Consider the following 13584-nt stretch of genomic DNA (forward strand, 5'->3'; position numbering starts at 1 on the left):
GGCAACGGCCGGCTCCGCCCACTTTTGGGCTAAACCCCTGGTCAGAGCCTAACTCCACCCACTGGCTATATTTGAAAAACGCTGGAGACAGGGGGGACGAACCGAGGGCAAAAAAAAATTATAAATGGTGTTCGTTTACAATTACAGTCTTATATTCAGTCATTTTAGAGGTTTTAAAATGTTTATAAATAATATTAGTGACACGAATATTCTCACAAAGCAAAGAATCCTCTGCAGCGCGAGCTCGTAGGGGGCGTGGCTAGTGAGCCGTTGGCAGAGCCATCATACGTCTAGGGTGACCACCATCAAACAAACCAAATGTGGGACGATTACTAAGTTTGTGTGGGACAATGTGGGACATGTTACCAACACTAAAAAATAACCTGAAACTGTTATATAATGTCTATCTAACTTAATAAAAACATTCGTATTCTGCCTTTCAGCTGATTAAAATACTTTGTTCTTTAGTCCCTTCCAGAAAACACCATTACATTACAATGTAACAATGTTATATAACATGTCTTTATTTTACATGTCATTTAAGTTCAACATCACTGAGCACAAAGGCAGTAGGCATCATGCAGATAACTATTTTTGAAACAGTTCTGACCAAGTCCAACTAAAATCCAACAAAATAAATAAAGAGAAAATAAAATAAAAAACAACATAAAATTAGTTAATTGACAGTCTTATATATTAAGAATCTATTAAACCAAAAACTTTTATATGTTTTAGAAAGGATGTGAATTAGAACAACCACAACAGGCAATAAGTTCTAACTCTGTTAAATTCACATTTTAATTTACCGAATTATCCATTCGTTTTCTGACAGGGAACACATGGAACGAATCACCGCTCCATATTTTGATTGACAGCCGACACAACCTACCAGTGACCGTGTTTACTCCTTTCATTTCAACCATTGGATAGGATTTTAAAAACGGCTGTTGTATTTGCACTTCTGACGAAGCGCTGTTAAATATAGGTGAAAAACTACGCCACAAAAATAATAAATAAAATGCTTTCTTAAAAAGGCAAAAGATCGTATGCACGTTTTCTTAATATGATCATTAAAAACCAACAGGCTGATGGAAATGCGGGACATTTTCTCAATATGCGACGTGCGGGACAAGGGGTGAATATGCTGTGCGGTACAACGCAAAGCGGGACGGGTGGTCACCCTACATACGTCACACGGCACCACAACTTCCAATAGGAAAATTAAACTGCAGTAGCCACCGTTCAACCTGAAGAGGGCAGCACTCAGACGCTTTAACTCCATATATTGTAGAATTAAAACACCTTATACCCAAATGTCAAAACATTTACTCGAATCAATGAACAGCACTAATAAAGCCTTACAGATCATTAACTAAAAAAAAAGTTGATTCAGGGTTTATTTTTTATTTTTTTTACAGTCTATGGTAGAGGTAAGAGGCGGGACATTTCCCAAACACACTCGAAGCGCTCGACCAATCACAACACACTGCTCCAGCCGACCAATCAGAGCACAGTGTGCTTTTCAGAAGGAGGGGCTTCATAGAGACAGGAAGTGAACAGAGTGTTACTGACAGACTGGGAAGAGAGGAGCCGCAACAATGGAGAATATGAGGAAAATAATAAAAAGGCATAATATGACCTCTTTAATAATCAATCTAATTCTAATAGAAAATATCCTCACCACAACCATAACGATAACGACACGTTTGAATTACTTTCAGGGCCTTTTTTTTTTTTTCCAGCTGATGAATGATAAGAACATCAGAGTTTAAAGAGCTTGAGCACTTGACGTAACTGCATTAAGTGCTTATAATAAACATAATATTGTCGTGCTTTGATGTGGATGCTAATATCCTAATAGTTCTTGCTGTGAACAGTCCTTCACACCAGGAAGAAAAACGAAGGAAAACAAAACCAATATTGTTAAGCTGCTAATGAAAGGTACAATAAAACTCTCCAGTACACACACAAGATGTGTGAAGACAGATCGGTCGCGTGATGAAGGCCGCTCGAGATTGCACGACCATTATTCAGCTTGGGCCCTGACAAACAGCAATTACCCCAATCGACAGATAACGAGAGCAGGGTGATCATTCAGTGGCGGAACGTCCCATAAAGCAGCGGGACATTACCATACTCGCGCTATACATCTCTCCACAACTTCACCAACTTGTTGGAGCTCCAACAGTGATGAAGGATTCACTAAATCAAGCCTGAGCTGCATTGGCAAAGCAAACGACGGCACTCAATCAGCAAGACAATGGCATGACTCTATTAAAATGCGCAACCTAGCCTACAACGGGATGAGCCAGACAGCCGGTCTCCATTATGTTTCAACAAACTGACCTGAGTGCTAATTTTCAATCATCCATGGTCTCATTACTTTCATGCATGCGTCCATTTGTTCGTTCAAGCTGATGTCTATCGGCCTGTTCATCCAAAAGTCCATTCATTAATATACCGTTCTTTCTCTGCATTCATCTGTCTACCTGTTCTTTCATGTTTCTATAAATACTGTGCACATGCATAAAAATAATCCATCAATTTCTCCATTGGTCCAGGCTTTCCCAAACTGATGATTAATTAATTAATTAAAATAATTTTAAAGTTGAAGCATGTCGTTTCTGCAACAGTGGTGGCACCTGACGGAATTACAAAAATAATGCATATTTTTGTATATTTTTGCATATTTTTGAGGCTGTCTACACTGGACACGTCAAAGTAAACAATATAAACTGCTTCACTTGTCTTTGTGAATGGGTGTATGATGATGTTGTATTGAAGAGTCCATTATAGCGGTTCGTTTTGAATAGTTCATGACCCATTTATTCAAATTCGCCCCAAAATCTCCGTCTGCTACAGTAGCCACGCCCCAAACTCTCCATCTGCTATAATAGCCACGCCCCAAACTCTCCGTCTGCTATAATAGCCACGCCCCAAACTCTCCGTCTGCTACAGTAGCCACGCCCCAAACTCTCCGTCTGCTATAATAGCCACGCCCCAAACTCGCCGTCTGCTACAGTAGCCACGCCCCCAACTCTCCAACAGCTACAGTAGCCACGCCCCAAACTCTCCATCTGCTATAATAGCCACGCCCCAAACTCTCCGTCTGTTATAATAGCCACGCCCCAAACTCTCAGTCTGCAACAGTAGCCACGCCCCAAACTCTGAGTCTGCTACAGTAGCCACGCCCCAAACCCGCCTCCTGCTGCAGTAGGCACGCACCTAACACTCCGTCTGCAACAGTAGCCACGCCCCAAACTCTCAGTCTGCAACAGTAGCCACGCCCCAAACTCTCCATCTGCTACAGTAGCCACGCCCCAAACCCACCTCCTGCAACAGTAGCCACGCCCCTAACACTCCGTCTGCAACAGTAGCCACGCCCCAAACTCTCCATCTGCTACAGTAGCCACGCCCCAAACTCTCCATCTGCTACAGTAGCCACTTCCCAAACCCACCTCCTGCAACAGTAGCCACGCCCCTAACACTCCGTCTGCAACAGTAGCCACGCCCCAAACTCTCCATCTGCTACAGTAGCCACGCCCCAAACTCTCCATCTGCTACAGTAGCCACTTCCCAAACCCACCTCCTGCAACAGTAGCCACGCCCCTAACACTCCGTCTGCAACAGTAGCCACGCCCCAAACTCTCCATCTGCTACAGTAGCCACGCCCCAAACTCTCCATCTGCTACAGTAGCCACTTCCCAAACCCACCTCCTGCAACAGTAGCCACGCCCCTAACACTCCGTCTGCAACAGTAGCCACGCCCCAAACTCTCCATCTGCTACAGTAGCCACGCCCCAAACTCTCCATCTGCTACAGTAGCCACTTCCCAAACCCACCTCCTGCAACAGTAGCCACGCCCCTAACACTCCGTCTGCAACAGTAGCCACGCCCCAAACTCTCCATCTGCTACAGTAGCCACGCCCCAAACTCTCCATCTGCTACAGTAGCCACGCCCCAAACCCTCCTCCTGCTACCGTAGCCACGTCCCAAACTGAGTAGCCACGCCCCAAACTCTCCATATGCTACAGTAGCCACGCCCCAAACTCTCAAATAAATAAAAAATGTATTTAACAAATAAATTTTTTTTTATAAAAATAAAACTTCCTAAAAAAAGATGAATATTTCACCTGTTTACTTTTAGTTGCTGTGACCATCAGAGATCTAAGAACATGTAAATGCTGCCCAGGCAGATGCCGGAGAGCTGAAGCACATCTGCGCTCCACATTCTGACGCAACCTTGACCTCCCCTGAGTTTGCCATCCTTTATTCCCCCAACATGGTTTCCTCATCCAGCGTGTTATTTGCAGCTGGCTATTTGGCCGGGGAAAAGCTCCAGGGCCCTCGTCGCATGAGCATTTCCGCGCCGACTGCCTTTCATGAGCACGCTGCAGTTTTTAATAAGGCCGACTCAATGGCAGAGAGGAGTGCAGAAAAAACACTGCCCTGTTAGGGCCAGATCATTTTAACTTTTACTGCAAAAAAAAGTCATAAAATCCTTGGCAGAGAGTCATCAAGTTAGTTCTCAAATACTATGGCTTCATTATTTTGCAGATATCTCATTGCATACCATGTTAAAGGACACTGTAAACGTGGATCTCTTCAGGAGATGGAAATAAAGTTGGGATGTTACTGTATTTCCATCAAAAGGTAAAAGGTCAAGAAGATCTTATATTGACAATGCAAGAGTCTAAAGTCTTCTCCAGCACATCCCAAAAACTTTCAATGAATTTAAAGTGCAGATTAATGCGTAAAAATTATTTTTCATGCTCCTCCCAACCATTCTTTTACATTTTGAGTCATCCAGGAATATGGCCATGATGTTCTTCATACATGGATGTTTAAGAAACGAAAAGCTACACACTCCATCGATTAGGGTTAGAAGAACTGTTGCAAACATGGGTAACACTTTATTTTACAGTGTCCTTGTTACATATGTTACATGTACTTACCGTAATAATAACAGTAAATTATGCATAATTACATGCAACTAACCCACCTCAACCAAATCCTAATCCTACCCTAACCCTATAGTAAGTACATAATATCACTCAGTACGTAAATATATAAGTACACTGTAACAATGACACCTTAAAATAGAGTGTAACCCAAACATATAACATGCTACAAACATAAAAATGACTGCAATAATGATCCAATCATAGACTCTTAAGCATTTGCATATATAAATCCAAACAGCGCCTTGGATAAAAGCATGAGCTTTTCTAACCTTATTAACTTCCAGTACTTCTCTCCTCTCTTCGCTGGATGCACGCGTTTGATTGGCCATTCGGTCGTCCAGTTTAGAACTGTCATCCTCTACATAGGGGATAAGTTGCTAAAACAGAAAGACAGAATAAAATTACCACATATCAGCCGTAGACTATATAAAATAATCAAACCTATTTCATGCTCTAATAGTTCTAAAAAAATCTATTAAATGTCATAATATACACCAATATTCAGCAGTAGTTACAGGAATCTACCAGCAGGGGCAAACCTAAAAGACTAAAAGACAGACCTCAAAAATCTGGAGAGGTTTAAAGGAACATGGCGACTTTTTGTGACTTCATCTTATTCCCCGTATCCCTCAGAGATAGATAAGTCCATACACACCGTAACTCTGTCTGACGCACCCAACGCTAGCCTAGCTTAGCACAAAGACTGGAGGTAAATGGCTCCAGCTAGCATACTGCTCCCAATAAGTGACAAAATAACGCCAACATTTTCCAATTTACATGTTGTGTTTGTATAGTCACAGCGTGTACAAATAACAAGGTCACAATATTCTCAGAAGGCGAAGCACTGCTACTTGGGCGGATTTGTTGCGCTAATCACTCCGCCCAAGTAGCAGTGCTACGCCTTCTGAGAATATAGTTCCCAGTATGTAGCCTATACGGTTCGAAGATGGCTGTGTCTCACGTGACCTTGTTATTTGTACACGCTGTGACTATACAAACAAAACATGTAAATTGGAAAATGTTGGTGTTATTTTGTCACTTATTGGGAGCAGTATGCTAGCTGGAGCCATTTACATCCAGTCTTTGTGCTAAGCTAGGCTAGCGGTAGGTGCGTCAGACAGAGTTACGGCACGCACGGAGATGAGAAGGGTGTGTGTGGACTTATCTAACTCTGGGGGATACGGTGAATAAGATAGTCACAAAAAGTCAGTGTGTTAATTTAACAATTATTTTATTAATGTTTCATGCTCAACTGAAGAAGAATGAGGCACCAAAGTCTCACTACACACGAGACTCAACTTGCAATCTGATGCCTTCCTGAAGAAACATCTTGGCTTAAAAATGAATGAAAAAGATATGATGGTATTTGTGTTCTGAACATGAATTGTGTGAGTCGGGGTTATCTCTAGGCAGCTTAAAAGACGAGCAGCCCGAGGTCAAGCTGGCCTGTAGCCCAAAGCTACACGAACAATTATATGAAGGACAAAAACCACAGTTTGAATATAATTTTGTGTAAACATTTACTGTGGTGACCTACTGTCTAAACAACACGAGAGCTTACGAGATGAGATCGTACGGTTTTAACAACCGGGTGACGCCACAGTAATGGATTGTTGCATAATTCAGAAGGCTTTCATCGCAGGAGAAATCAACACTTAGGTTTTAAGTCTTATAGCAGAACAGCCTCTGCTATTTTGCCCAAATAAATCACTCATCAGGCACTGGCCTTTTGGCTTTCAAATGAAAAGGTTTGAATAATTTAACTTCTCAAATGTGATCCTGGATCTCAAACCCAGTCTGGAGCCGCACGGGTATATCTGTGGCAATAGCAACTATACATTGTATGGGTCAAAATGATCCATTTTTCTTTTATGCCAAAAATCATGAGGATATTAAGATCATGTTCCATGAAGATATTTAGTAAATGTCCTACCGTAAATATATAAAACATGTATTTTTGTGAGTGAATGCAGCACAATCGTGAACATAAATGCACAACTTTACAGGAGATTTTCTCAATGTTTAAATTTTTTTGCCTCAGATTCCAGATTTTCAATAGTTGTGTCTCGACCAAATATTGTCCTATCCTAACAAACCACACATCAATGGAAAGATTATTTATTCAGCTTTCAGATGATGTATACATCTCAATGTAAACAAATGACTGGTTTTGTGGTGCAGGGTCACATATAGTCGACGGCATGGATCACAGGAAAAGCAGACCAGCTTCGGTTCGACCGTCGTTCAAACGGTTCTGCCCTCATATGCTTTCCCACATCAGTAAAGTGTCTCATTCTTTATGTCATGTTCCATCATTCTGTGACCTTGCCGAACAGACTCGCATCTCCACGGTTTAACGTCACAGCGACACCTGCTGGTGTTCTGCATGAGGAGTCAGTGCGTGCAACTGGAGAAGAACACGTCATGCCGCGGGATTTACTACGGTTTGCAGAAGTCATTTACTGGTATGTAAATAAGCTGGAGGTAAATGTGCACATGACTAGCTGACAAAAAAAACACTTAGGAAGTTGGCATGTCCTACATTTTTTTAAAACCGTTTTGCTTTTTTTAAAATTATGCATGCATCTCATGTTATAAGGCTTCATTATTTAATGCTGAAAAAGCATAATTTTGCACTTGATATGCTCATTAAACCTGCGCTGGTCATTATGCATCTGTGTTTTCATTGTCAGTAGTGAATATTCTTTCATTCTACGAACATGAACTACTTCCTCAAGAAATAAAGGCGGAAAAAAATCTTCCAAGATTTTTAATGTTATTTGTGTCACTGACTATTAATGAATTAAACAGAACTATCTTATATATTCATATATATTTGACCAAAAATCCAGTACAACTGAATATATTTGAAATATTGAATGAACCATTCAAAAGTTTGGGGTTGGTAATATTTTTTAATGTTTTTAAAATAAGTCTCAAGGTTGCATTTATTGCAAATATTAACACAATTTTAAAGTTTTATATGTGAATATATGTAAAACTGTAATTTATTCCTGTGATCAAAGCTGAATTTTCAGCATCATTACTCCAGTCTTCAGTGTCACATTATATTTTTGAGGAAAAGAAAGTTTATTCAAAATAGAAATATGGTCAATTTTGCTCAATTTGATGCACATATAAAATCTGGCCACTTCTAGTTTGACACAGACAGCAGTGCATAGGTAACAATGATCTATAAGTACAGCGGGGAACAGATAAATCAAGTCCTGTTTTCTGAATCACTCTTATTTTTGTGGCTCTGCGGCTTTACAGGACAGACCTTACAGGCTTCAGGCTCTCACATGCCAAGAAGGAAAAATCTGATCATATGAAATGCAAGGGAGGGAGAGAGAAAAGCCCCTGGCAAGCTAGGGAGTGAATGCAGGAAACCATGGGCGAGTGAGAGAGAGAGAGAGAGAGAGAGAGAGAGAGAGAGAGAGAGAGAGAGAGAGAGAGAGAGAGAGAGAGAGAGAGAGGGGGGGGGTGGCGTGTGATCATCAACCAGTGGATCTGAGTGAGTGAGTGAGTGGAGGCGGAGCTCATTTGCATATTCATAGAACCACGCATACTAAATGAGGCAAGGGTGTCGAGTTACATTCAAGATATTTTTTTAAATATGTTATTTTGGTGATCAAAGATGAGTTTTAAGGGATAAAATGATAGACTACAGGGGGACTTTAATGTATCAATTTATTTGTATTGATCAGGACGGAGAGAACCGACCCGAACACACCCTGAGTTTCCACCTGTCGGCAGCAAGCGTAAGTAAGAGCCATCTATAGTTAATATAACGCAGTCAACACATTACTCAAGGCCCAGACGCTGAGAGATGGATGTGTTCTGCCAGCATGATTCAGTGAGGCGCACTCGGCCTGATTACTTTGAGGCGACTGGAAAAAGTGAGGTGGTAAATGAAATGACTTCGCCGTTTCTTTTTCCGGCGTGCAGGAAACTCCACCGCTGGGAGCCGGTGATTGCCTGGGTTGGAAAACGCTGACACGAGGGACTCGGCCAGCTGTTCATTAGCGAGCGCCTCAGCTAATTAGCGCCGTGATGATGAGGTAATGCCTCGGACTCATTATCTCACTTCCTGTTTGGAGAGAGAGCGCAACAGGAGCTAAAGATAACACCTGAGACACAAACACACGAGGCCGGGCCAAAGTAAACATCCTGCGAGCACAAGGGGCTCTTCTGGAAATCTGAAATTCATGGCCTCCAGATAAAGCTACTGCAGATCTAATGACTTTATTCCTCTCTCGATAAAAGACGAGAGACTGCACGGATGACTGGCGTAAACGACTCCACAGCTGTGCATTCCTTCTTTATTTGCTCTCATACGCATTTGAGTTTTAATTCCATCCTGAGCGCCAAATTTACATTTACTACATCTCCATCCTCAAGTCTAAATCACAGACACTTTATGTTTCACATTGAGATTCACGAGGTTGTTATTTTAGTTTTATTAATATTTTGAATGAGCTTTTACTGTTATATTTTCATGTTAATTTTAGTTACATTTTTAGTAATTCCTAAATTAACTAATTTTTTTTTATAATGCTATTTAGGTTGAATTTATTCTAGTGCTGGGCATCGATTAATCGCGATTAATCGCATCCAAAATAAAAGTTTGCATAATATATGTGTGTGTACTGTGTATATATAAATACACACATATGCATGTATATATTTAAGAAATATATGCATATACACTGTACCGGTATATATATTTATACATACATTATATTATATATAAATTAGGGATGCATAACGATTAATCGCAACTAATCGTTTGCAGAATAAAACTTTTTGTTTACATCATATATGTGTGTACTGTGTATAATAATGTATATATATATATATATATAAATACACAAACATGCATGTATAATTTTAAGAAAAAAATCTATTTATATATTAAGTATTTATAATTATATATAATATAAATTATATTTAAATATGAAAATGTATATAAAAAACATGTAAATATTTTATATATATATATATACACATGCATGTGTGTGTATTTATAAATACATCATTATTTTACACAGTACACACATATATATGATGTAAACAAAAACTTTTATTCTGCAAACGATTAGTTGCGATTAATCGTTATGCAGCCCTAATATAAATATACATATTTTATATATACATTTTTCTTAAATATATTCATGTATGTGTGTGTATTTATATATACAAAATAATTATACACAGTACACACACACATATATTATGTAAACACAAACTTTTATTTTGGATGCGATTAATCGATGCCCAGCACTAATTTACTCATATTAAAGTTGTATTTATTATTTATTTCTAGTTAATAATTTTTGTGCTTCAACTTCAGCTTATTTCCAAGGCAACATTTCTTAATTTTTCAACTAATATTTATATTTATATTTTATTTATTTCAGCTTTATTTTAATTAACAGAAATGTTTTTAATGGTTTTAGTTTACATATACACACACACATTTATATATTTTATGTATGTACACACTGCACCTTTAAATATAACAAAGATCAACAGAATGACTCAATATGATGAGAATAGTGAGTGTAACCTCACCTCAGGAGGAATGGGCTCCAGACCAGCGCAGTTCTCATTGCATTTATCGTAGACGAGGCGGAGTTTGCGGAACAGCACGGAGAGCATCCGCAGGTGCTCCTGCAGTTTCCCCAAGCGGTCCTGATGAGTGTTGGGATGATAGCTGACTCCGTTGGGCAGCTGAGCGAGGAGACAGAGGGAGTCGGGCGTGAGGATCAGTGTAGGCCTCGAACCCGCACGCCATTTGGCAAAGGCTGCGATTATTTTATGCACATTTTGTAAGTGCAGCGGCTGATCGGAAGTAAATGCTCCATCTGAACAGCAGGGGCGTCTCACACACACACACACACACATATCCCTCTGAACGCCAGAGGGCATCTCTCACACTCACACACACACACCTCATATCCCACTGAACACCAGGGGCGTCTCACACACACACACACACACACACACACACACACACACACACACTCACACTCACACAACCACACCTCATATCCCACTGAACACCAGAGGGCGTCTCACACACACACACACACACACACACACACACACACACACACACACACACATCCCACTGAACACCAGAGGGCGTCTCACACACACACACACCACATATCCCACTGAACATCAGAGGGCGTCTCACACACACACACACACACACACACACACACACACACACCACATATACCACTGAACACCAGAGGGCTTCTCACACACACACACATATCCCACTGAACACCAGAGGGCGTCTCACACACACACACACACACACACACACACACACACACACTCACACTCACACAACCACACCTCATATCCCACTGAACACCAGAGGGCTTCTCACACACACACACATATCCCACTGAACACCAGGGGCGTCTCACACACACACACACACACACACACACACACACACACACACACACACACACACACACACACACACTCACACTCACACAACCACACCTCATATCCCACTGAACACCAGAGGGCGTCTCACACACACACACACACACACACACACACACACACACACACACACACACACATCCCACTGAACACCAGAGGGCGTCTCACACACACACACACCACATATCCCACTGAACATCAGAGGGCGTCTCACACACACACACACACACACACACACACCACATATACCACTGAACACCAGAGGGCTTCTCACACACACACACATATACCACTGAACACCAGAGGGCTTCTCTCACACACACACACACACACACACACACCACATATACCACTGAATACCAGAGGGCGTCTCACACACACACACACACACACCACATATACCACTGAACACCAGAGGGAGTCTCACACACACACACACACACACACATCCCTCTGAACACCAGAGGGCTTCTCACACACACACACACACACACACATCCCACTGAACACCAGAGGGCGTCTCACACACACACACACCACATATACCACTGAACACCAGAGGGCTTCTCACACACACACACACACACACACACCACATATACCACTGAATACCAGAGGGCTTCTCACACACACACACACACACACACCACATATACCACTGAACACCAGAGGGCGTCTCACACACACACACACACACACACACACATCCCTCTGAACACCAGAGGGCTTCTCACACACACACACACACACACACATCCCACTGAACACCAGAGGGCGTCTCACACACACACACACACACACACCACATGTACCACTGAACACCAGAGGGCTTCTCTCACACACACACACACACCACATATACCACTGAACACCAGAGGGCGTCTCACACACACACACACACACACACACACACACACATCCCACTGAACACCAGAGGGCGTCTCACACACACACACACACACACCACATATACCACTGAACACCAGAGGGCTTCTCACACACACACACACACACACCACATATACCACTGAACACCAGAGGGCGTCTCACACACACACACACACACACCACATATACCACTGAACACCAGAGGGAGTCTCACACACACACACACACACACACACACACACACACCACATATACCACTGAACACCAGAGGGCGTCTCACACACACACACACACACACACACACACACACATCCCTCTGAACACCAGAGGGCGTCTCACACACACACACACACACCACATATACCACTGAACACCAGGGGGCGTCTCTCACACACACACACATATACCACTGAACACCAGAGGGCGTCTCTCACACACACACAAAATATGCCCCACAGAAGTACAATAACACACATCATTCCAGGAAACCCCTATCGCTGGATCTGAATAAACAGAAGATTGAAACTCTTTGATTAAACACGACTACTAAACACACGACCGCCTCATTCTGTGTGAGAAGCGCATCACCTCACAGACGGAGGAGCTCAACTGTCCTTATGAAGTGAGTCTGGAGTAAAAGCAAGTTATTAAATGTTGGACAAGAGGCTCATAAATGCTTATAAATGCTTCTCATGTCTGGAAAGATGTTTGACGCAGAGGTAAGTTAAAAGTGACTCAAACTCACAGTGCTTTCAGAAGGAGCAGCGTTCACAGATAACAACCAATCACAGCCTTTGCCATTTCACAATCGCGATAAGTAACTCGGTGTAAGTGCGATTACATGCAGATAATCCCTCAGCCCGGGGGCAGGGGTCAGGGGTCAGGGGTCAGTCTCCTCTGCGCACGCACGCACTCACCTGCATGTTTCTCAGCAGCTGGAAGATCTCCATGGTCCGCAAGACGATGTCCTGCACCGTCTCCTGTCCGATCCGACATAGTGACGCTGTGTTCACATCCCGAGCTGCCTGAGCCTGTTGCCCGGGGAACGGGGCCAGAGGAGGGGTTGCCATGGGGACAGAGGGATGCAGGCACTGATGGACGGATGGCTATTCAGTGAGACTTAGTGGCATGTCTGTTATGAGAAAATATTAAGTTGAAAATGTATCACACTTTGTGTAATAAAACCATAAGTGTAGATATAACACAATAAATTGCGAAAGCTAACTAAAACGCATTTATTATAATTATAATAATACGCACATTA

General features: G+C 42.1%; 1 protein-coding gene across 1 annotated transcript in view; it reads right to left on the reverse strand.

Annotated features, from left to right (window-relative positions):
• med30 (mediator complex subunit 30) overlaps window positions 1–13584 on the reverse strand; it is a 29162-nt gene that overhangs the window by 15317 nt on the left and 261 nt on the right. Inside the window, exons 2-4 of the mRNA XM_079591620.1 lie at window positions 13238–13452; window positions 10539–10697; window positions 5234–5341 (exon numbers count right to left, since the gene is read on the reverse strand). Coding sequence (XP_079447746.1) covers window positions 5234–5341; window positions 10539–10697; window positions 13238–13390 — 420 coding nt within the window. The 5' untranslated portion in view covers window positions 13391–13452. The remainder of the gene's footprint in view (window positions 1–5233; window positions 5342–10538; window positions 10698–13237; window positions 13453–13584) is intronic.

This window comes from Phoxinus phoxinus (assembly GCF_949152265.1).
Source record: "Phoxinus phoxinus genome assembly, chromosome: 19".
NCBI lineage: Eukaryota > Metazoa > Chordata > Actinopteri > Cypriniformes > Leuciscidae > Phoxinus > Phoxinus phoxinus.